Source organism: Calidris pugnax, unplaced genomic scaffold, assembly GCF_001431845.1.
Source record: "Calidris pugnax isolate Ruff unplaced genomic scaffold, ASM143184v1 scaffold20, whole genome shotgun sequence".
Classification (NCBI taxonomy): domain Eukaryota; kingdom Metazoa; phylum Chordata; class Aves; order Charadriiformes; family Scolopacidae; genus Calidris; species Calidris pugnax.
In genome coordinates this window covers 17937657-17962703 of record NW_015094510.1, presented here as the reverse complement: position 1 = coordinate 17962703, position 25047 = coordinate 17937657, and the positions used below count along the sequence as shown (strand labels likewise).

The window sequence follows — 25047 nt, the reverse complement described above, 5'->3', positions numbered from 1 at the left end:
GATGCATGCAGTTCCTGGCTTCCTCCTTCTCGTATCTGTGAGTGCTCATTCCCACTCCCACAGCATCCTTTCCATTGCACCAGCACAAACATTTGTGCAACCATGCTGGGAATCAGATAGGGGAATTGATCCAGCTAAAAATAACTTTTTTTTTTTTTTCCAAGTCAATTTTCGGGCAGAGCAGTTCTTGCTGTGGCAGGGTGGTGGAAAGCTGGTGGGCAGCAGGATCAGGAGGTGGGGCTAGGAGAGCAGGGTGCCTTCCTGGGGCCCCAACATCTGGTTATGCTGGCTTAAACTGACTGGTACATAAGATACGAGCTTTCAAGACTGTCACTGTTGTGAGAATGCTAGCATCATTCTCAAGCCTGATCTCCAGGGGCTCTTTTGTGCCCTGCTCCAGACAAATGCAGTTATTATCCACACTCACAGAACACAGGCAAACATCAAAATTGGCAGAAGTCCTCAGGCCTGATGCAGGCATCTCAAATGCCTTCACAGGACAAAGCTACATCCAACACCAAGTTTTATCAGGGGAGCAGAGGGGCTCATCAGCAAGTTATCATGTGAGATGAGACTCACCCGTAAACTTCCTGGGGCATGGACCTTGCTATGTAGCACAATGACCCATCATGATGCGGCGATACCTATGGTTTGTCTCCCTTGCCAGGAATGCAGGCATCTTCACACAACCACTCCTTGCTAGACTAAATTCTTATGCTTGCTATTCATTGCACTGGTCCTTCAAGCATAAATGGCTTGAATGAAAAAACCGAACATGAGGATTAGTACTAGATGGCCATAATCATTTTCTAAAGCATTACAAAGTGTACTGGGAAACACAGGCATGGCCTGAGGTGCTTATCTCTTGAAGAAGACAGAAAATAATGAAGTGTACGCTATAATCTGGAGCATACAGGTACAAAAAAAAGTAGGTGATGTTGATCAGTGCAAAGAAGGGCATAGAAATGACCTTTTTTAGGAGAAGTAGAGCAGCCAGTGGATGAGGGACAGAGGAAATAGAATGAAGGTGAAAAATGAACCAGACAACAGTGAGCAGCATTATAGGTATTGGAAAATGTTCCAGCAATGGTGGTGGGCAGGAGCGTGGTGAGCAGATGTGGTGCCAACACTTCCAGACCAAATGTCTCCCACAAGGTTGCTGAACTGAGCTCAAGTACCAGCTGGTCTCTCGCGCTGCTATGATCCCAAGTGCAAACAGCGCAGAAATCGAAACCTGAAGAGACAAGTGAGCATTAAAGGAAGTACCTCAGAATCTGCCTTGGGTAGTAAAGAAAAAGCTGAGCTCCTCAGACACCAACGGGTCTACAGCATGCCAGGGATGCTACGGATACTTTGGTAATAGGGCACACTTTTTACATTGAGAGTCTTGGGGCTCATTATTACCGCCAGTTGCTAAGCAATGTTCAAAGATGACCAAATATATCAACATGTTCTTAATTTTTTGTCTTTAGGAGGAGGATGTTACACCACTGTGAGGTGGTCCACTGGCTCAAGGAGAGGTAGGTGTCTGGGTAAAAAGTTGCCTGTACAGTGGAAACATGAAACAAACTTGATAGCAGAAGCACTCCAAACCAAAAGAGCAAGACAAAAACATCAGTTAAGTGCTTCAACAGGATAAGGATCGTTCACAGAATAATGTTTTGCCTCACACAGAAAGAAGTATCAAAATGTCATTTCAGGAACTCGTCACTACTTGTACACTTCCTCCAGTTTCATCTAATTGTTCAGGCTGCTCCTCCTGGAATTATTACTCCTCACAACCAAAATTAAGCTTTTCACTCAGGCAGATGGGTAATTAAGCCCCTGAGCAAGTCTGGAATATAAAATTACCCAGAGTGAAACCAAGTTCTTTTCTCTCAAAACATGGACTGAAGCATCTGACACCTGGTTGTTTCTTCCCTGCAGACTCAAAGAGCCAGTTGTCCAACATGGCTGCTCTGTGAGAGATCATGGGGGTATCAAGGCTTCATTTACTTATGACAGTTCCCTTCATCTCCCTGCCTATTCGCCTGCTTCTCTGAAAACACGAGAAGCACAAATCCATGCTTCTGCATGCATTCCTCATAGCCACAGATTTGTCATTTCAGCACATTTTAGCAGGGCTTGAAACTGGTTTGTGTTACAGCCTGGCCAACCCACCCCACCTGTGGGAGGAACACAAGGGGACAGTGCGGACGGTTTGGCTGTCAGAAGCTCAAACCCCATGTCCTGCAGGTGGATCTTTCCCTCACACATGACCCCACTGCAGCACCTGTCCACCCATAGAATCATCCCCATGCTAACCCAATGGTCTCCTCACTCAAAGTCCTTGGTCAAAGAGATGGGTTTCTCAGTAAACATTTAGCAACAGACGAAGCCATGTGGGCACAGAAAAATATAAGAGCCAGCACAGAGCTCCCCCAAAATCAACCCACAAGAGGAGCAAAAAAAACCTGCCAACCCGCAAAAAAACCTGCCAAAGGAGCGCACCCCTTCCCCAAGCAGCTTGCACAAGGCCCTTGGGCAGTGGGCAGTGTGCATGGCTGAGTGAATGGTGAATCTGGGATGAAATACTGTTATTACTGGGGTGAGTGAGGCTGCATTGGTTTGTTAATAAAAGCAGCAGAAGAACATGACCAAGAAGAAAGGAGCTTTAATGTTAAAAAAAAAAAAATTATAATGTCCCATAAATTATTAAAAAAAACAAGTTTTGAAAGCAATTTTTTTTTCTGTCTTACCCTCTGGGAGCCGCCGTTTTATTTCCAAGTGGGTAACTGAGTAGTATGATGAGGACTAAGTCAGAGCAGATTCAAGTCATATTAGAAACCACTGAGAAATAAGGCTGGTTCATCATTGTCTTAAGGTAAGTTCAAGGAGTTTTTCCAATGTTTTGATCAAAATGAACAGACTTTAGCCTACTGCTAAATTAATGAAAACGTTTACTTCTTTAAATGACAAACTAAGCACACTTTTGGAAATGGTTAATGGCTCAAAGTCACAGCATGGATTTAAAGTACATTGCTCACAGAAAAAGGTATAAAAAAAACAAAAGGCAAACTGTTACCTTTGAGGACATACAGTACAAATACTTTCAGTGACAAAACTGTCAATAAACTCTTAATTTAATACTTTATTTCCATTGAGCTTAGTAACTGTAGATCGCAGTCATGTCCATAAAGAGTTAGAAGACACACAAGTCTGAGAAAATAACACCCGGATGGATCAAATTCCATTCCTTGTAAAGGGAATTGGGGTTGTGCCTGTGCACCTCAGAAAGCAGGCAGGTGCGTATCTGGATTTCAGTTACATGAGGCGTGAACCTGGAGGAATCCCACAGGAATCATTGGCTTTGTCCCAGCAGTAAACAGGTGTGTAAGAGTACAATTTAAGCTGTCAGGCACACACAGACTCCAGTCACTCCACCACTGTTTACGGCATTAAAAAGGATGTATTAAATACAGTAGAGTGATAAGGAATGCCTTTATTCTGTAGAAAACCCTGCCTTAGAGAGGAAGTTGAAAGCACCCTTGAATTTTAAGCAGCAGTAACTTCAGTAGGTGGTTCTCTTTGGCAACAGTTGAAAAGGCTGAAGAAGACATTCACACAAAAATGCATCAAATCCCCGAAACTTGACAAGACTGGGTTATGAAGCTGAACAGGATTGTTTAAAGCAGCTGGCAACTCTATAATTTATTTCACCTGTCCTTTTCATACCACCAGGGAGAGTCTGCCTCGCATGTGAGAACCAAGCTACATCACTGGGTGCCTGACATCACGCCAACCACGGTGAATAGCGACAAAAAAAGTCTATTCCATTTAATTGCCAGGTGTCAAGCAAACTCATTGCAGCGCATGGAAGGCGCTCTGCACAACGGATCAACCTGAAGAGGCTTATCTTTGTGGCTGCTGTCTATAGAGTCATAATTAAATAAAAGCAGATGGAGGAGGCACTGAATAATTATGATTGCAAGACACAAAAATGCTGGGTAAGTAACTTCAGAAGTATCATTTGAGCATCTTACATAAATAAAAAGCATCAGCATCTTCTGTGATATGTTTTCACACTGAGGTAGTTCAGAAAATTAAAATAATCAAGAAAACAATAAAGTGAAGTATTAAACTAAAAATATCAAATATACGTGACACATGCATAATAGGCAACAGGTACAAAGTCATTCTGACTCACTCTTCCCACATGCAAATGCAAATTCCCTCTGTGTCCTCTGCTAACTGCATGCGCCAATTAATCTCGCAATCACACCATCAAAAAACTGGGTTGTTTGGCGCTTTTTCTGATTTCACAGCCCATAAAGGAGCTGCCCCAGTTCTTCGCAGGCACAACTCCATACTGACCCCATCACTGGGAGATGCCAGAGGGTCACCTTAGCTGTGCAGAGCCCAACAGGCTCAGCTATACAGGATTTCCTGCAATTTTTGCACTGAGGTGTATCAATGTCTCTTCAATTATTCTTGTGTCACACAGTGTATTGATGTCCCACTCCTACATAGGGTAAAATTTCCACCAACATCCAAGCACTGCTGTTCCCCACCAGGTGCCCAAGGTGCAGACACTAAGCCATGGCAATCGACCGTGCTGCCATGCTCCTCCCATGAGAAACTCAAGTGGTCCAGGAGCTGTCAGCCTGGTTGTGGGCACCTGTGCTTTCCTGCTGCCCCCCAAAAAATGCTGTAAGGGACAAAGTTTGCTTTTCTGCACAATGGTAGGGAGATATGGGGGTGAATTTCAATGAGATTGTTCACCCTCAGCTGAGGCACCCAGCTGAGCATCCCTTCTGAAAACAGACGATGCTGCTTCTTTCAGAGGAAATCAGAGAAAGAAAAAGTCAGATTCCTACAACTTGAAGGTTAAAATGCAGGAAGCCAGTGTGAGCGGGGGGAGCTTTTGCGCAATGTTTTGTACCTATGTTCCCTTAACAGAGGTATATCTCAAGAGTACTTTAAGAACACGTAGGGTTTGAAGATGGTGCACTGCTAACCTAAAAAGCAAGCTCAGTCCACCACTGGTCTAAAATATTGCCTTCCTTGTGAGTATGATGTTGTGTAGCCTGCTGCAGAGTACTGTTTGTTCAGTGCCATGTAATCTGCAGAGCTATTAATTGCTCATGTGAAAGATCCAGTTAGTTAGAAAGTGTGGCAAAAAACCCTAATAACTCTTTTGAAAGAATACATAATCCACATTTCATTAATCTTCTGAATACATATTTGCACAACAGATTAAAAGTGGAGGAATTATGTATTTTACATATGCAAAAGATGACCACGTAATGGCTTCATGAGATCTTTGATCTAAAATCCCCTTTCTGAACTGTGTGGCAGAGCTACTCCTTGCTGGTTTGTTTGTTTGTTTGTTTGATTGCTTCTCTGGCCAGAAGCATACAGGATTATTGCTCTTTGTACGCAGGGAGAACAGAATGTCCTTAACAAAACTCATCAAACACAACAATGCAGCTCTAAGCTACAAGCTTATTCATGGAAAATTTTACATTTTTTGCAATGGTCTTTCGGTGGGTTTCAGCCTGTGACCCAAGACCGTAGAAGGTGTCATGGACTTTTGTGAGGGATCCACAAAAGGCACCTAAGCACAGCAAGCTTATCCATGCCTTTCAGCAATCTGGGGAGGCAGCCAGTCAGGAAAGGTTGAAAACCAGTCATCTAAAAAAGCGTATATAATCTTTGTGCATAAAAGAAGGTATGACCTCTTTTGAACTATGGGATACCATTTATTATTACAAGAAGAGCTTCACAAAGAAAAGAAAATTAGCTGTGTCTTTCAGTTAGGACATGCCTTCTGCACAACAAGACTAAAAAAAGCCATTTAATTATGGCAGCAAGGAGCTCAACAGGGTAAATTGCCTTGAGAAACAGTATGTGTTAGCTTGTGACTATGTTTGCATAGTCACCCATCAGCTCAGGCTGCACACAGTATAAATTTCTGTCTGCCTCAGAAATGCCAGGCAGATGATCCTGTAGGCATAACTTAGTGTAACGAAGAGGCACATTATTACACCCATATATTTTGGTAGTGTTTCCATACGGCAGCTGGTTCAGTGGCTGCTCATGAACCTCTTGGAAGGCTTCTATTCAATACTTCTTTAAATATAAGTTTTATATGCAATCTTCAATAAGTTTCTAGACTCCTATCTGAAAAGTGGAAATAATATTCCTTGCATCTGTGCTAAGAGACACTGTGAAGATAAAAAATTTATGGAAAGGTACTTTTATAACTTAGAATATTGAATTCTGTCAATCAACTTTGGCAGAGACATCAAATTGTGTATTCAAATAGTGAAGGGGAAAAAAAAGCAAAAAAAAAGCAGTTTTAAGCTCCCTTGAATCTTCCTTTTTTTGCCATCCTGTTTTGCCCTCATTATCCATCTCAAAGACTGATTAACTTTGTTAAAAATGCACCTGCCTTCTCGGTTCTACTTGTGAGCATTTGGAGACAGGCTGCAATGAAAAATGTGACTGTAACTTGTGAATTCACATTTAAATATGTTGAGACTGTAGGCATGTGTCAACATTTGCTTTCCATTCTCATTTATGTACTGTTCAAGATCACTGAAAACCACACCACTTCTCCCTCTGGATTTCAGTAGTCCCACTCTATTTTCAAAGTGAACTTGTATTCCCAATCTGGAAGCAGCACCTCTCATCATCTGTTTGCAAGAGAGAAGATTGTCCATTGTCCTTGTATCTCTAGAGGTTAAGAAAAATCTCAGATATTTTGAAGAGAATCTGAGCAGTCTGGATTTAAATGAGAACAACCACTACCACGATGACTAAGGAATGCTTGCTGGATATAGCATAAAGTACTTCAAAGGGCATCCTGGGAGGAAAGGGGAAAAATGTGAAAAGGACTCAAAGAAATTTCATGAGAGAGACATGAATGGCTTCCAGATGTAAGATCAAATCTAGGTCACTGTGTCAATGGATCAGTACATAGGTCACCATGTACCACATTCAGAGGTAAATGGAAGTAGTGGGGGCTGTTATACCCTTGCCAAAGTCTAAATTAAGACAACTTTCACAATGAGTAAGCAGAAAAATATAAAAAGTTAGGGGAAAGAAACTAGCACTGTCCAACCCCTCTTCCACCCCAAACTTCTCCTCCTCCTAGGTCTTCTCTAACTACCTTGGCTTTAGTGTTTGGAATAGCAGTTGGTTCTATGCAGATCCTCTTTATTTACTTTTGCCCTATTTACTGGGTCTCTCTTCCAGACTAAAAATATAGCAAAAGATTCACAATTTCAAAACTGATTTAAAAATTAGCTTCTGCTCCCTCACCACCTAAAAACTGGCCATCTCCACCACACCCAGAAGGGCTACACTGCCCTTCCATTGGGAAACACGGAGACCCCTCTACAGAAACACAGTCCATCATATCATTTTGCAGATACCAGGTGTTATTAAAACAAAACTACTGCTTCTCCCTCATCTAGGGTTTCATTTTACAGAACAAATAAAAAGCATGATTTCTTAAAAGGCATAGCATTTGATCTGATGTTTTTCAAACTGGATCCTAACAGCTTTCATTGAGGCCAAATTAACAGTCTTGAAATGTGTAAAGACTATCATTGACCTATTTAAAACAAAGATCAACAACAAAAAAAAAAAAAAAACAAAAAAAAAAAAAAAACAAAAAAAAAAAAAAAACAAAAAAAAAAAAAAAACAAAAAAAAAAAAAAAACAAAAAAAAAAAAAAAACAAAAAAAAAAAAAAAACAAAAAAAAAAAAAAAACAAAAAAAAAAAAAAAACAAAAAAAAAAAAAAAACAAAAAAAAAAAAAAAACAAAAAAAAAAAAAAAACAAAAAAAAAAAAAAACCACAAACCCTCTCTGCGACAAATGCATTCCACTTTCTTATTTTTACTACAAAGAAAGACAGCCATACAGCCTAAAATCACAACCAAGTATAAATTTTGACTATTCACATGAGGGCCATTGAAATGAAAGCATTTGCTTGCTGAGCTTCATTGACTGAAAAACATCTTGACTGGGTACATTTAAAAAATGCTGCTTATCTGAACTGTTTCAAAAGATTGGTTTGCCTATTTAATATGTTACTGTTTCACAAGTAAGAAGATTTCCAAGTGACTTATTACAGGCCATCTAACTCACCCAGAGTCCTGAGACATTTGAGCTGGTACCTTGGTCAGGAAATGCCAGTTACACCACTGCACACCACCTCAGAGTCTGTCTGTGGCAGTAAGCCACTTTTGCAGATCCCCTTCCAAAATCCAGATTAGATTCTTTCTTTCATTAGGCTATTTCTCAGTGGTTTATATTTTCACTGTCACCAGCATGTCAGCAAGACTGCATATCTTTTGAGCTCTGATTAATTTTGCCTTGACACAACTGAAATGCCAAGTATAAACTTTAACTCAGGTTCAGAAATGTTAATCAGTTTTGAAATATCCATAGATTGCACATATATCAAGGCCCTTAAATACTCAGAGACAGCTGTCAGGATCCGTATGGCATTAGCAGTCTTGTTTCTTTCTAACCGAAGGCCTTCCAAGTCAGGTGTTCGTCAGCACTGACAATATATCATCTTGAAACAAAAGGACGTAGTCTTGTATTAAAGTCTTCCAAAATAAAAAATATGAAGATATAACTCTTCGAGGATTTACATTTACTTGCATTCTCAAATAATCTTTTGATTATTCACTCTTTCAGAGCTGCAACTGGCCACATCGGTAAAACATTTCTGTAAATATCAATGTCTAAAATAATCCCATGTATCAGATATCTGCATAATTATATTATAATCACAACACAATTGTTGTGGTTTAAGCCTCTACCATTACGTTAGGTGTAAAAAGAAATCTCCATACTTCAGGGTATAAACTAATTATTAATGATGTGAAAGAGGAGGAAACTTGCCCCAGAGCAATTTTATTGCTGAACGGTCTGCTGTATTAGGTCTGCTACTTACACTGGAGCATATTTTTGTGGAAACACCAAGTAAAGATCCTGAACTTCATGCACTCATGCTAAGACAAAGAATAATCTGTATTCTTTGTAATCTTAGCAGGAAAAAAAAGCTCACAGAAACTATTAGTTATGCCTTCATCCATAAACCAATGTACTTAGCCAAGCTGGAAAAAACAAGCAAGGTTTCAGTCCGTAGCCAGGGCTCCACGCACTGAAACTGTGCTCTGGAAAGATGTTTTCCATTCCCAGAAGAAAGGGTGAGGCCACCTTTTCCAGCCAGCTCCGAGCCAGGGCTGATTTCAGCAGCTCCATGCTGATTTGCACTGGCTGCATACCTAGTTCGCTGTTTGGAAGTGGCACAGGGACACTTGGAGACACTGCTAGCAAGACACCTCCTCCTTCCCAGTAATCTCAAGCCACTGCCTGAGATGTAAACTACAGTCAGCCGATCCACCAAAAAGATGTTAGATATGCATATGCATGGGGCTGACCTGTCACATCTCATGGGAAACCTCCAAGGAAGAGGGGCTTCTCCCATCAGGAGGTACAGAGCAAAAAGGTCCCTCCTGCAAAAGGAGGTGGGGAGCTGCCCATAACCTGCAGCTTTCCCGAGGTGATTAAGGAAAACCTGAGGTGTTTAAGGAGTCTCAAGACTGTGTGCATTTAGAAATATTTTGTCTATGAAGGGACTATGGAGACCTTAGGGTAGAAGAAAGCAAGATTCTCCAGTAGTTAAACTGAAAGGACTTGAACTAAATACCATTTAAAGGGCATAAGGAAAAGTTTCATCAATCAGAAGTCTCATTCTGAAAATGATTCATGGTCTCCCAAGCTTTGCTGCCCTTGGCTTGCAGTGAGGAACAGATCTGTCAGTCTCTAAGCTTACCCCTGAACACAGAGCTCACTTTTAAGAACTTTTAAGCTTCACTTTGAATTAATTTTTAATTAGGTACTTTTTAAAATTTTACTGAGAGACCATAACACATTATTTTTGGATGTTCAGTTTGGCAGGCTGAAAAAGGGCCGGCATTTCAGAGTGGCTGGCGCTCTGCAAATAAAGGCCTTTCAAAGTGCACCTCAAAACCACTTACACAAAACCACTTCTACTTGCACAAATCTGCCCAGCATCTGCCTTGGACACAGACCTGAGAACATGCTGCTCTGTGCTGGGGAGGAGGTAGCAGCCATGTGAATGAGAGATGCCATGTCCATGCTAGGGTGCTCACGTTTCCTCACCTACCAGGGACTGAGTTTCGGATACTAAAAGGAAAACAACCACTTTTGCTTTCTGCATTCCTGCACTCATACACACGCACACTTTCCTAACAAACCAGCTTCCTCATCTGCTTTTGAAAAGAAAACTCAATGCAGACTTGCTAAACAGCCCAGGTTGCAGAAGGCTTGTCTCACAACCTTGGGTTGTCAGTCCAGCAGCAGCCCACCAGCTCTGCGTTTAAAATACAGCTACGATTAGCCTGAAGGAAATAAAATTTGCCTCTTACAGGAAGGTTTTTAATGGCACTTTTGACAGACTTCAGCGATATCGCCAGAGAAGGAAGGGAAGCAGCTCCTTTTTGTTATCATCACACATGAAAAACACTTGCAAGCTGACCTGGCTTCCCATATATTAGTTTTCTACACAGATTTGCAGCGGTGTCGGAATCGTCTTCCCCCGCCTGCTCTGCCAAATTATTATGGTACAAGCGCTCCGCAAAAAAAAAGCACAATTGCTTGAAATTACACTAGAGTCAAATGTTGATAAAAAGGTGTCACAGAGGGAATGAAAACTAACTGCTGTGAAATTTAATGAAACCCACTGTGTGCCAAGGGCACAGGCAGCCAAATTGAATTTAAAAAGGTGCCAAGCAGGGAAGCTTGTAATCAGACTAGCCACTATGTTAGATGAGATAAGCAGAATGACTTTTCTCTATCACAAGATCAAAATAGACTGCAATTCTTATGCATGAGATGAAAAGTTACAGTATTTATCCTCCCAGCTTCCTGTGTTCTTAGCATCGGATCTCTGGCTTAGTGGCCTGAAATGGAATTTGCCATCTCCAGCATAAGGCTTGTCCCAGCCCTCACAGGTCACCGAGCTCTTTCCTGACACAGTTTTTATTGCAAATTGTTATGGAAAAGAGGAACAAGCTAAACAGAGTTGTGAATGGCTCAGCATAAACTGTCTTCAGCCATGGTTTCCCTTCTCACAGCCTGGGGGATGAACTGAAGTCAATGGAGGAGAATAGGAAATAGAAGATAACACTAATGTAGGAGAAGAAGGAAACAACACACTCTGCTCAACAGATAGCTCATTGCTCGCAAGGAGAACAGTTTCCAAAGCATCATTTCACTGAAGGCTGCTAAGAAACCATTTTACTCCTTAATTATTATAACAGTGTTATTTTGAAACAGTGTTAAAAAAAGCCTGAAGTCACAGACAGAACTGTGCTTACATTCATTTATGGGAGCAGTCACTCAAACTCTGGTAGCACTTGGGACAATGGAGCTGTGCAGCCCATCTTCTCTGCTGGAAGTAGCTTGGGCTTCATTCATTATTTCAGTGGCTTGGGGTGTTATCAGTCATTTGGGAGACAAATGGGAAGGGCACATCAGTATTTGCCTTGGCCCCAGACCACACAGAGAGGATCGGGGTCTGCATCTTTGCCCTGCTGAAGGGTTTCATCGTCACAACCTGCTCAAACATGCAGCCTGGCCCGAATGGCCAGATTCTGCTCTCGCTGGTTGGCTGGTGACCCTGGAATACTTTCCTGATTAGAGAGATTTCCAGTACTGAGCAAAGCTCTCTAAAGACAGCCATTGGGTTTCTCATAAAAGGACTTATCATAAAAATGTCCTGACTTTTATAACAATCTCTTGATTTTGCAGAATGTGCCTGTAATGGTTTGGGGATTTGGCTGTAAAGGGCTTTATCACAGTGTTTAGTGTCATTTGTCATGTTTTTACTGCTGTAGCAGAAAAAAGGACTTGAAAACTAACAGAATTCCTAGAAAGCTAAACTATTTTACAGCACAGAAGTCTTAAGTTTCGGTGCTGTTTAACATTTTTATCAATGATATAGACAGGGAGATTAAAGGCACCATCAGCAAGTTTGCGGACAATACCAAGCTGTGTGGTGTTGTCGATACACCAGAGGGACGGGATGTCATCCAAAAGGACCTGGACAGGCTGGAGAAGTGGGCCCAGGTGAACCTCATGAGGTTCAACAAGAGCAAATGCAAGGTTCTGCACCTGGGCCGGAACAATCCTCGCCACCAATACAAACTAGGGGGTGAGGTATTGGAAAGCAGCCCTGAGGAAAGGGACTTGGGGGTTCTGGTGGACGAGAAGCTGGACATGAGCAGGCAGTGTGCAGCTGCAGCCCAGAAGGCCAATCGCATCCTGGGCTGCATCAAAAGAAGCGTTGCCAGCAGGTCCAGAGAGGTGATTCTGCCACTTTACTCTGCTCTGGTGAGACCTCACCTGGAGTATTGTGTGCAGGTCTGGAGCCCTCAATATAAGAAGGACATGGACCTGATGGAAAGGGTCCAGAGGAGGGCCACAAGGATGATCAGGGGGATGGAGCACCTCTGCTACGAGGACAGGCTGAGGGAGCTGGGGTTGTTCAGCCTGGAGAAGAGGAGGCTCCGGGGAGACCTAATAGCAGCCTTCCAGTACCTGAAGGGAGCCTACAGGAAGGCTGGGGAGAACCTGTTTAGAAAGGCCTGCAGCGACAGGACGAGGGGCAATGGCTTCAAGCTGGAGGGGAACAGATTTAGATTGGAGATTAGAAGGGGGTTCTTTACTGTGAGGGTAGTGGAGCACTGGAACAGGTTGCCCAGGGAGGTGGTTGAGGCCCCATCCCTGGAGATATTCAAGGAGAGGCTCGACGAGGCCCTGGGCAACCTGGTCTAGTTGGGAGTGTCCCTGCTGACTGCGGGGAGGTCGGACTAGATGACCTTTGGAGGTCCCTTCCGGCCTGGGCAATTCTATGATTCTATGATTCTATGATTTTCCTGGCTGTAGCCCATACAACATCTCAAAGACCCTCTGCAAGTCAGCAGTGGCAGAGGATACGCATGTCTGCAGGTATGGCAAATGGAGCTTCACAAAGGGGTGAAGCTCCTTGTCCCTTGCAGTCCCCTCCTGTCCCCCTCTGCCTGCTTCCTTCCCCACGTAGCACCCCTTCTCCTTGGCTGGCTTTGCCTACAGTAACCCTGACCTCTGACTGCTCCCACCTCTCCTCCTACATTTCTGTGGAGGTGCAGGTGAAGTAAAAGAGCTTTGAGGAAACTCTACCCATGAAGGTAACACATTTGTGCTTTGTTACTAAGCCAACATTTAGAGGTTTCCTTCTACCTACCCCTCTACAAAGCACACAAGAAATTGGTAAGCATCAGTACTTATCATATTAAAAATGCAGTAAACTTAAAGCACCCCCAATTTCCCAGTCTGACTTTGTTTCAGTTAGGACTTACTTGGAGAAGCAAGGGTCTCTGTCTCTCTTCCCCCACCAATCTGCAGGATGGATTTCTAGTATTTCCTATGCTATAACAACAACAACCACAACAGAAGCAACACCATACATTTGAGGATGTTTGTATAAACTTGTCAGGCAGATCTATTAATCCCCAAATGACATTTAAAGCCCGTAGTCATGCAGCAGCACCTGAGCTGAGTCAGAGTGAAGTCTGAAACAAAGTACAAAGACATTTCCTCTCACAGATATACTCACAAAGATCCCTCAACATCACGCTGCTCCAGTTTCTATAGATTCCCCAAACTAAGCACTTCTTAGCATGTCCTGGTAACCCTTCCCAGTAACTGGCATTCAGCTGTAGTGTGACTGACCTGAATCGCTTGTGATGCTCTGAATATCAAGTTCATTTTGATTCAAAAAAAGAAAAAGTATTCATAAATAGCTTTCAGTTAGCTGTAGACTCAGACAAAAGCCTGAACCTGTGAAGAAGTTAGGCAGCACACTCCTCAGAAGCCGTAAGGCTATTTCTGAGACTCCACTATGTTAGCAGGTTTCATATCCTTTCACAGGGAGCTGTATTTCAGAAGCAGCTTTTGTTATTCCAGATTGATCATTCATGGCTTTATCTCAAATCCTTTCTCCTTAATGCAAGGGACAAACTCCATATCCCTTCGCATTTATTAGAAAACCATTCTTCTCAAATCAACAATACCACTTTATATTACAAAGGCATCTTTATTGGGAGACAATGCAAGACAAGCAAACTGTCAGATTGCAAAGGAAAGGGTCAAATCTTTACATTACTACAGAAATGATACAGTGTTTATCAGAACTCTGCATTTTTTGCTTCATTCTCTCTGGAGCCTTTTGGATCATGTTACAAGATAAAAGTAACAATGATTTGTAATAGGTAACTGTCTAGGCTTTCTTTCATTAACATTTTCTTTACATTCCCACAAAATACTGCCAAGCTTACTTAAAAGTCTGTTAGCCCAGTAAAGAATTTTACCTGCAAATCAACTAAAAATAGTCAGTGCTCAGGAAAGCCTGGGGTTTATCAGGCTTATGCAGGAAGAGGTGGACTCAGCTCATGGTTCAGCAACCCTCTCAAGAAAGAGTTTTGTTCTACAGCATTAGTTCTGCGGCAATTAATATTCCATACCTGGGGAATCAGGTAGGATCTGGCATCCCATGAAGGTCTCTGCAGTGCTACATGGCAGCAACCTCCTCCAAATCCCAGTAGCCTCAATGAGTAGCAACAGCACTGAGCTCCAGATCCTGCCCTCCCCTGGGTCCCATGGAGGAATATTGCTGTTGATTTCACCAAGTCAGGCTCTAGGGAAAAACCACTCCGGAGGGAAAAAAACAGTCTTCCTCTGTTCTCAAATGTACCTGTGACATCTGGGGACTGACAGTGGAACAAACAATGTAAATGAGATCTAATCAAGCCCAGTGAATCAGCCTTATCACCAGCATTGTCAGGGTGCATTGACCATGCCAAATTTTTCATGCCTGAGAAGATATAGGACAGCTCCTAGAAGGGATGTGTCAAATGCAATATTGCCCCGCTGACCTGTGATGTCTTGTGGTGGCAGAGCCTTCCTAAGAAGGAGAGGATATCCTTCTTGGTCTTCTGTAACTCTAGGCCATCTCCGCATGGTCTGAATGCCACTTAGGACCTTGCACTTGGGCAACAAAAAATGCTTAAGATGTAGCTAAAGTCAGCAAAGGTATTCCACAGAGCCAAAGGAAAACCTCAAGCAAGGACCCAGCCGACACGATGGCCCCTGCAAGGCATGTGGCTGTGAGTGGAGCTTTGCTTGTACAATACAGACCGTGTTTCTTAATTACACCATGCTCCTTCCTAACTGCTCGCTGCATTGAAACAATACGCTGGTTGCCCTCAATTTCTGTGCCTGACTTCATTAAAATGATGAAGGAGATAGACTGAAAACTGTCTTATTGTACTTTAAAAAGCCAAAGTTAAAAAGCTGAGAAGGTATGTGAGCAAGGAAAGGAAAATGCAGGTTGAATATTGTGAAAAAATTCCAAGTGCAATGCCTAGTAAGCTGAGCTTCCTGAGGGAAATGAGAAAAAAAACCAAGACATTACATAGACATTTAACACCAGACTGGACAAAATCCTAGAAAATACACCATTGGGAACAATCCTGCCCTGTCTGTAGGGCACATGAGCTCATCCACACTGGAAAATGTTGAACCATTTTGATGCCTAAAAGAAGTTCTCAATGATATTGAGATATGTCATGGAGCTCAGGGAGCAAAACAAGCCAGATCTTTCAATGCAAAAACAAAATTTCTAACTCCAACCCACATGCTGCTCTAATCAACACAAATGCAGAAGATCTGAAGTGAAGTAACTCTGAATTTACTTTGACTCTACACCAGCAAAATAGATTATTTGCTCCCCTGCCTTACGTTTTCTGAAGTTTCATTAGGTTATGCAAGCAAAGTCTTTTGAAATGAAAAGCATCACAGAAGTGCTGAGCATCATTGTTCCTTTCTAATAAAAGAGGGGAAAAAAAAGGCAAGAAGTCTGAACTTCATTCTACAGATAAATAAAGCAGCACTCCGGGACTCCTTTAGATCAAAAATTCTGTTCTTAATGCAAAATTCCGCTTAAACCTAACACGGATGCAGCAATATTCAAAACATCACTTTTATATTCGACATCAATAAGAAAACAAAGAGAAGCAAAAAGATTCTTCCCAATATTTTAGCAGCATCTTTTATTTTTTCTAATACATCAGCATTTCCATTTTAAATGTGCTTCCAAAGCACTTAAAATCTAACTTGCAGAATTTGCTCCAGGCTGAAACTCTGCATGGCGTTTTTTCACCCTTTATTTAGCCAAAATTTATATGAGGAGTAAATATAATTGAAAGAAAAAAACCAAACTGAACATGTGCTTTGAAGCATAATTCAGTATAAACAAGCTAACTCACTAGGGTAGCTCTTCAAGAAGAAACTCAGCCTCGGAACCACACCCATTTTAGGCTAATGTCACAATCATATAATCTTACTTCTAGGACAGAAATAGTGATGTCATTTGTACTAAGTGTCACTGATTTCAAAGGACACACAAAAATTTGCAGCCTGTATGAGCATGGCTGCTTTTTTAGTAACATTTTGAGAAACTGAAAGAGTCAAGATACCTGAAGATACTTATAGGCTGCCCAGGGAGGTGGTGGAGTCTCCTTCTCTAGAGACATTCAAAACCCGCCTGGACATGTTCCTGTGCAACCTGCTCTAGGTGGACCTGCTTTGGCAGGGGGGTTGGACTAGATGATCTCCAGAGGTCCCTTCCAACCCCATATGAGCCTGTGATTCTGTGATTCAGTGAAGTAGCTGGGGACAGAAAGAAAGAAATCAAAGACAGCTATTGTCTTCTTCAAGTTGCATCTCCACTATTCCAACTGCACTACAACTCCTTGCTCGCTCTGCGTGACCTTGCTGGCAGGGATGGTCTCCTCAGAGCTTCTGATTCTGCACTTTGCAACCAGTAACATTTATTACTGATCCCTCCTCACTAACCTGCTTCGTTAAAATGGTTGGTGTTAGCTTAAATGGCAAATCTTTGCTAACTCAGGTCTCATTCAGCGGGACTCCTTAGGGAACCATCGCACAAAAAGCTGTGCTGTTAGATCTGTCGGGGCAGCTGCCTTTAGCAGAGCTCCAGCAGGAACTCCTGCAAGCAAGGTGAAGGCAACCATGGGAAACAGGATCCTCTCTTAAGAATATACAGAATATAATTCCGCATTATTTTTTTTTAACATATTTCAGGTAAGTACCTGCTATCTTTGATTCCTCTCCAGTCAGACTCGGTGGGCCATGCATAGAGGAAAGATTCAAGCCATACAGGCTACATCTGATTAAGAGAGTAGGAACCTAAGTAATATCATTTATAAGCTGAGTGCGACAGAGGACATATATTGCATTGGTTCGGCTTCGGTCCTGAATTTGTTTTGTGTTTTAACTACTGTGTGAATACAGCAGAGAGCGCGCTGGCTAATCTTCAATAAAACATATGCTACAAAATCTGTTGAGATAACATCACTGTCTAGATTTCCTTGTTCCGAACGCCTTCCCAAACAATAACACTTCCCTGCCTTACTCGTCTGGACTCCAAACTTAAATCCAAGAATTTGACTCTGTGCTGTACCACAGTATGTGAAGGTGCCTTGTAGTGCTGGGAAGCAGGTACCGAGCACAGGCACAGGCGGCCACAGGATGCAGTTCAGCAAGGCAAAGTCAAGCCAAAAAGGGTTGAAGCTGCAAAACTACACACTGCACTAAATCTTTTGGTGGATGCCTACAGAAAACCAGAGAGATAACCAGTGTGAAATATAGCAGCTATGAGAAGCTTCTATACAGGTTGTTCCAGTACAGAAACCACAACAAAGCACAGCTTAAATGGATTAAAAGCAACCTGACTGTTGGATCTTAAAAACAACACACAAAAAAATAATGATCCTCAAGAAAATGTAACTTTGCAATGATATATTCTTGGTGCTGCATTTTTAATATTTGCATTAATGATCAGGAAGAAAAGCAGCCAGGGTAATTAACCACTGGAAAAACTTATGAAGATCCTGCTTTTCTCAAAGTTAATTAAATCCAGACTAGAAGTTGTTTTTTTCTTGGCAATAAACTCTTGTTCAAACTGAAATTATATGAAGGTTGTCCTATGATCCGTGCTACAGCAGATCTCAGACTAAATAGTCACAGTGTTCTCTGCTGACCTTATTACTGCTGAATCTACGAGCCTGTGACATGACATGCAATCACTCAGTAGCAACATCTAACTGTGCCGTGTTCCTTGTTTGCTCTTCTTCTATTACCTCCTGGTGAGGCATCTGTTCCTTTCATATGCCCCTCTTGTAGTGTCTTTATATGTGCATGTATACACCAGATTAATACCTAGCCTGCAGCTTGTCTTTGTCTACAATGAGGATTGCCCTGTCACATGTCTACATGAGTACAGCAAAGTCACTGAACCTTTGCATCTGACAAGAGGAAAGAGAGGGAAAGATGTGGCAAAACAGCCCTGAGCAGCCTACTTGCAGGTGAAGAAGAGGGCTTGGTGTTGGACAGAAGCAGACACCCCTCCCTAGCCTCTCCCCAAAAGCCAGCTTTTTGAAAAACTCTTTTAGATTAAAGAGGACGAAGGAACCAAACCACCATTTTTGCATGGTTTTATACCTGTATTTTTTTCAGGTACCAATTTCAGGAGGAGTTGGGAAGAAGATGTGTAGATGGGAGAAACGGATGAGATAGACTTGGGAGAGCTGCAGAGTTTGGGGTAACAATTTCCTTCCTGGAAGTCTTGACCATTTCAGATCTTCCCTGTCCCCAGCAAGGCTCTTCTGAGTTACATTTTTTCCCAACAGGCAGAAAATGATCCTGACCTTAGTCTTCCAGGCAGAAAGCAGAGAGTATCACTTCAGTTGTCAGACAAAATAACAGTTTCTGGTCACTGCCCACAGTTATTTTCCTCCAGCTCCACACAAACCTTTCCCAAGAGTTTCTAGTCCCTATAGTCAACTGGAGCTACCCCTAATGACTTCTTCTTAGCTGTTACCAGAACCAAGGCTGCCTTCATTCTCATCAACCCATGGGTTGCCTTTGCCAACCATGTTTCTTGGTTCAATGACTACATCTCTTCCAGGAGCTCCTCTTACTTCTTTAAATGTTTCCTCAAGCATTTTATTTGAAGGACAGCTTCTCTACATGGACCCACAGTGCTATGACTTTAGACTTCTTCCCTTTTCTGCCACCTACACTTTAGGCCTTGATTGTCTAATCTGAAAAAGTCTGATTCAGCCATTAATATGCTAACGACTTGCAGATCTCCTTTGGATCTCTCTCTCTTTTGGATCTTCAACCAATCTCAAAGGTTTTCTCTAAGAGTTCCTCACCGGCAAAAGAGACATCACTCCACATTCAGTGTTCACTTCATCTTGACAGAACACTCCTCATTCTTTGGCCCTCTGCATACAGCAAACACTTGTTATGAGCAGCCTATGGGAGATGGAAACTGTTATGGCCACTACTGGCACGGGACACATAGCAAAGCGCTTTTTCCAGAAGGCTTGCTTTTTTTTTTTCCTTGAGACAAAATCAGAAGTTGTTAGGATCTGTGTCCCCCTTTTCTCAAATAATCAAATGCTCCTTTCATCACTCCAGATTTTCTAACTGGCAATTCAAGGACCATAGTTTCAGGAGTTTTAGCACTCCCATGAGACACAAGGGAAACAAGATAGAGAAATAAGGAGAGAAAGAGAAGGCACTGCTGAGAATTTTGCTCCTTTACTGAAGGGAGCAGCAAAACTTGTGCATTTATTGAGTACAATCAATGCATGATCAGGACTAAAGATGACAGTACGAACCACGTGGCTACTCTGTAATCATGGAGAGAGATGGCTTCTCACATGTCACTCCCAATCAGGGCCAAAGCGTCAAGTCTGGAGAGGTGTCCAAGTCAGCGAGTTGTTTCATGCTGTGTTCCTTTGGATTCATACCCCCCTGATCCTGGCTTAGCTGATTGACGCAGACAAAGGGAGCTGTGAGTTAGTGTGGATTTCATCTCTAATTCCTGCACGCTGACCATTTTAATGAAAAGCTTCACCTTGCCAGCATAACGCTCTTTAAATTGGCCATCCTTGCAACACTTGTGTCTTTTGATCCACTGCCTCTCATAAAACTGGCTAACCTTTAAGTTCATTATGTTCTTAAAATTATTGCTACATTCTTAAAATCATTGCTCTGCATTCAGAGAGTGAAAGTATTCACCAAACTGGTATGTCATATCTGAGTTACCTACCTGCAAATTTCTAGTCTCCCCATTTAAGTGGAATTGACTTGCCACGGCACAATGAAAAGAAGATCAATAATTACAGACTCCAATTTGCCATAGATTTGTTAAACTTCACTTCCTGCTGTCATGCCCTCAGTAGTTATGGCCAAAGATGCTTCCTTGCAATTTGTTCTACCTACATTATATATGCCTCCATCTTCCAAACATTCAAAGGAAACCAGCTGGAAACACTGCACTTACTGTTATCAGTGAAGACTGTATCTATCTACATAACTGTGCCCTCAAGAGGTTACAGACAGCATAACTTTCACCTCCGTTGTCAGTTCTTTGAAGCAATCCAACAGAAATGACCGTGAAGCATGTTCCAAGACATCGTAGTGGCAATTTGCCAGCCGTGGACTGCAGACCAACAGAAATGGCTGGCCTTGGGGTGTTGGCCACTTCTTGTCACCCACCACTGAATTGCCTTCGAAAAGGCTAAAAATAGCATTGTTTTGCATGTAAGCAATTGCTGAAATGGCCTCAGAGTGGCCACACATGGGAAAGGAAGTGGTTCCTATAATTGCAAATGGGAGGAAAAGTCTATGACGCAATCGTCCTACTAGAAACAGAAACTCAGCGTGTATCATCCCAGAGTCATCTTAAAATACACATATGCTCTGTAGCCAGGATCATCTGGAACAGCAAATATAGACTAAGTACATAAGATCAGTCAATATCTGAGGAGCCATTCTGACTCTGTGTGGATCTGCAGTTTCTTGCAGGTTCTGTCATTCAATTTTTATGAGAAGATTTATGGTATAAGCACTCATGCATAATTCACTCCCGTGCGTTGCCACGTCCAACTTGGGGAAATCCCGGCTGCAAAACCTTGGCACTGTTCAGCTAGTGCAAGCTGTACTACTTTTATACAGGTGTTATTTCACTGACCTACTTGGAGTTACTCCTCCTTCACACTGCTAGAAGAAGAGGATCAGGCTGTTTGCTCACCACGTCTGGTAAGCAAACCTCTCTGCCACCTCTCCACAGCAGTAAAAATGCTTCCAGTGTTGGAGTAAGTTAGTTTTAGCAACCTTAGTGCCTTGGCTCACCACATCTTCAGAGGCCTGTACATCTCACCCACTCTTGGGCCTCCTACAATACACCGTTGTCAATTGGCTTAGTTCCTCATCAAGTCCATTTTTATAAATCATGTTGAGAAAAATTACTTGGATCCTAGACTAACAGAACGGCACTAAAGCCGTAAACTAGCTACACTGAGCGTGGCTTTATGCTGCTTTCTACCTTCAAGAGAAATACAGTTTAATCCAACACTCATCCTCCACCACTGGAGCAGGAGCCTCAGCAGGGTGTTGGTCTTGGTGCAGGTGATTCAGATGAAAAGAAACAGAAACTGAAACTGCCTAGACATTTCCTCACCCATCACCAAGGATTAATTAACAGCATCACTCAGTGGGCTTAATTCCCCAGCCTTTTTTTTTCTTCATGTAAAGATGTGGTAGGGGTGTCTTTTCCCCAACTGAAAAAAAAAATAATACTTGTGAGCCTTTTATTTGGTTAGATCTCCAAGTGGAGGCCAATTAAAATGACAATCACTGTTCGGCCGCTGAGCCATATTCAAAGCACACATCATGGTATATAACTAAACCTACAACAGTAGGACAGGGAACAAAGAGCTGGCATTCCCGGTTAGTAAATAAAGTGAACAGCTCGTGGCTATCCTGACATAAAACAACCTAATAATTACAGTGCCTAAGTTAGACATCTGATTAAATGTAGTCATGCCATTTAAACAATGAAGCTGTACTGATTATAGCAGCCAAGGATCTTATTAAGGATGTCAAGATCTGATCTTTACCCTAATATGTCCCTTCACTTCATCCAAATTATTGGCTTTCACCACGTGGCCTCTCCCCCGTGTCCCCACATTTGGGTTTTAAGCAGGTTAAGAAATGACGGGTTCTCACTTTGTTCATTTCTTACACACTTCCAGCAGTGCTGAGTGAAATGAGACACAACCATAAAAGCCAGTAGAGGGAAAATTAGACATGCTGTGCAACTAATTTCTGAACTGTAAGCAAAGTTGTTGGCAATTTTCATTTCATATCACAAGTTCACATTTCTTGGAATTGTCACCTACCAAGGGCAAGCACCTCAAGACCTTCCAGGCAGGATGGGACACTGCCTGGTCAGCTGGGACAAGCTCCAGGGGTGGCCATGGTGTGGTCAAAAGGGACCTCTCGTCTCCTTGCACAGGAGCCACCATCCCACCTTGGAGAAGGGTGCACACCTTCAGCCCACACCGGTGTCACAGGGGAGCGGGGTTCCTCCTACGTCCCCCAGCTGGGACGGGGAGCTGGCCGCATTTTCTGGGGTGGCTCTAAGCAGACAGAGGCATGGCCGCCTCCACCGCGCCAGGAGCACGGCTGCAAGAAAGGGGCCAAACTCAAATTAAAACCAGACGAGTCACGCCAGCTATCGGAAAAGAGGGGGGTGGCTAAAGCACGAGCCTGTGACGGCTCTACGTGAAAATAGCCAGAGTGTCACCGAACCGAAAATCCCCCCCACCCCCTGTCTGCCCGGCTGGAATCGTATAATGGAGCAGCCTTCAAGCAGCCGCAGTTCCCAGCAGAGTTAACTCTCCAGCAGCTGCTGCACTTTCAAATTGTCAGCCAGATTAAACCCAGGAATGCCTGCGGGTCCCAAAGTGAGGGAAGGGTGAAGCGACGGGGGTCGGCTTGCTCTAAAGTTCAGAAACTACTCCAAAAGTTGGAGGCAGGGCTGCCCGTGGCCGGGAGAGAGCTACGCTGGCATCGCCCGGCTGGAGGCTTGGCACAGGGCCCTCTCCTTGCCTTGGTTGTCCACCCTGAGCTGGACGATAGAGGAGTTTTTGTCTGGTGGTTCCTCAGGGCTGCAGACTCGGGATGTATCCAGATGGCCCTCACAGGACAAGTTTCTGTTTGGAGGGAAGAGAGGTGGGGGTCCCACCACAGCCTGCTCCTCTGGGGCGTGAGTCGGGGTGCCTGGCTGGGACCAGGTGACACAGGGCACCAGAAACGCTGGGGCCTGCACCGCTGCGGGACCAAAATCTCAGGGAAACACATCCCCTTAGAGGGGATGGAGCGCTTGCAGCAGGCGAAAGTGAGTGCCGCTGAGCCGCGTGTCACCGATGACAAGAGAGTGATGATTTACTGGGAAAACTGCCCTATAAAAAACAGGCTTGAGGATCCTGTTTAGTGTCTCATACCCTTCAAATACTCCACAGTTACAAATACTCCACACAATTACAAGCTAAAAAAAGGAAGGGAGGTAACTCTCCCACACACTGTCTGGTCCATGGACTCAACAAGCCTGCAGCACCGTCAGCGGGCAGCGTGGGTCAGACAGCTCCTCCTGGGAGATGGTGGGTCACCTCCACCAGGGATAAACAATCATCTCCACTTCAAACCTGGGCCACGGACTTGTTGCTAGATCCACACAGCTGCAGAGAGCAGAGGTGGAGGGAGCTGTGCCAGTGATGGGGGTAGGAAGGAGAAAGAAGAGAGCTTGTTCCCACATAAGACAGCCTCTCCTCTGCAAAACCGCAATCTCCGTGGGGCTCTGCAGCCCCCATGCTTCTCCAGCTGAGCTCTGCGGGAAGCTACATCCCACAAAACCACTGGGAAGATGCTGGCTGACAGAAGTCGACTTGCCATGCAACTCTCAAAGGTTGCACAATGAGCAGGCAGGGACTTCAGCACAAGACAGTGACCACAGGAGGCTGTGTCTTGGGGCCACGCTCAGGCGTCCAGACGACCAGCTCAACCGTTGAGGGAGCCAAGAGGTCTCCCTCGCTAGCAGAAAGTTTGACTCGCCCCCTCCTCGTCCCAAAGGCCCAGGGGAGTCTCCACATGTGTAAACCTTCAGCCAACCCCTCCCCACACAAGCACTTACCCCCCAGGAATTGGATGCCTCCTGCCACCCTGCCCACAGTCCTGGAGATGAGCTCGGACACGCAGCAGCCCATGAGCGCCGTCAGGGCCACCAAGAGGAGCAGCCCGCAGCCCAGGCCCGTCACCACCGTGCAGATCCTCCACTCAGCGCTTGGGATGGCCTGGAAGGAGGCGTAGCGACCACACTGCTCCACCATCACGGTCATCTGGCGGGTCTCATCCCGCACCGGGTAGGAACATCTCCGGAAAGTGCCGAAGGAAACCGGCTTCTCCAGCTGAGACCCCAAGAGCCAGTAGGGCATGAAAAAGCCCACGCAGGAGGCGGCGGTGCAGAGGAAGGAGATGAAGGCCCAGACAACGCCAGCACAAGTGAGGCTCGAGGCCATCTTTGTATCTGCTCCAAGACCCCTCGCAATGGGCAGACAGAAAAGCAGCCGTGTATTTTAGAGGAGGTTTATGGATAATCCGGAGTCTCTCAGCCTTGACAAATCCTTGCACTGGGAGACGCTTGGATCCTAACAGCCGGGGGGATGTTTCCTCCCATCATGAAGACAAAGGACCCTAATTAAATAACACCACACAAGAAAAAAAAAAAAGGAGAAAAAGACAAGTTCAGTAATATTGATGCTAGAAAAAAAATTATTATCTGCCAGAGTGTTTTTCTTTCCTACAGGACTTTTAATGAAGGCATCTCACTTTTCTGTCCCATCCTCGCAAGCAGCTGCTAGAATTGCTGTCAGCAATACTGGCTGCCAGGGAAGGTTGAGACAGTGGTGGGAGGGAGCCCGGCCAGCACAGGCTGCCTGTGCACATCCAGGAATGCTCTGCAGCCACCTTCAGGGGTTCC

At 43.7% G+C, this 25047-nt stretch overlaps 1 protein-coding gene across 1 annotated transcript in view; it reads right to left on the bottom strand.

The window, feature by feature from the left end:
- Window positions 1–24785, bottom strand: part of LHFP (lipoma HMGIC fusion partner) — a 142474-nt gene extending 117689 nt beyond the window's left edge. The window contains exon 1 of the mRNA XM_014965682.1: window positions 24202–24785. Coding sequence (XP_014821168.1) covers window positions 24202–24586 — 385 coding nt within the window. The 5' untranslated portion in view covers window positions 24587–24785. The remainder of the gene's footprint in view (window positions 1–24201) is intronic.
- Window positions 24786–25047: the final 262 nt, after the last annotated feature.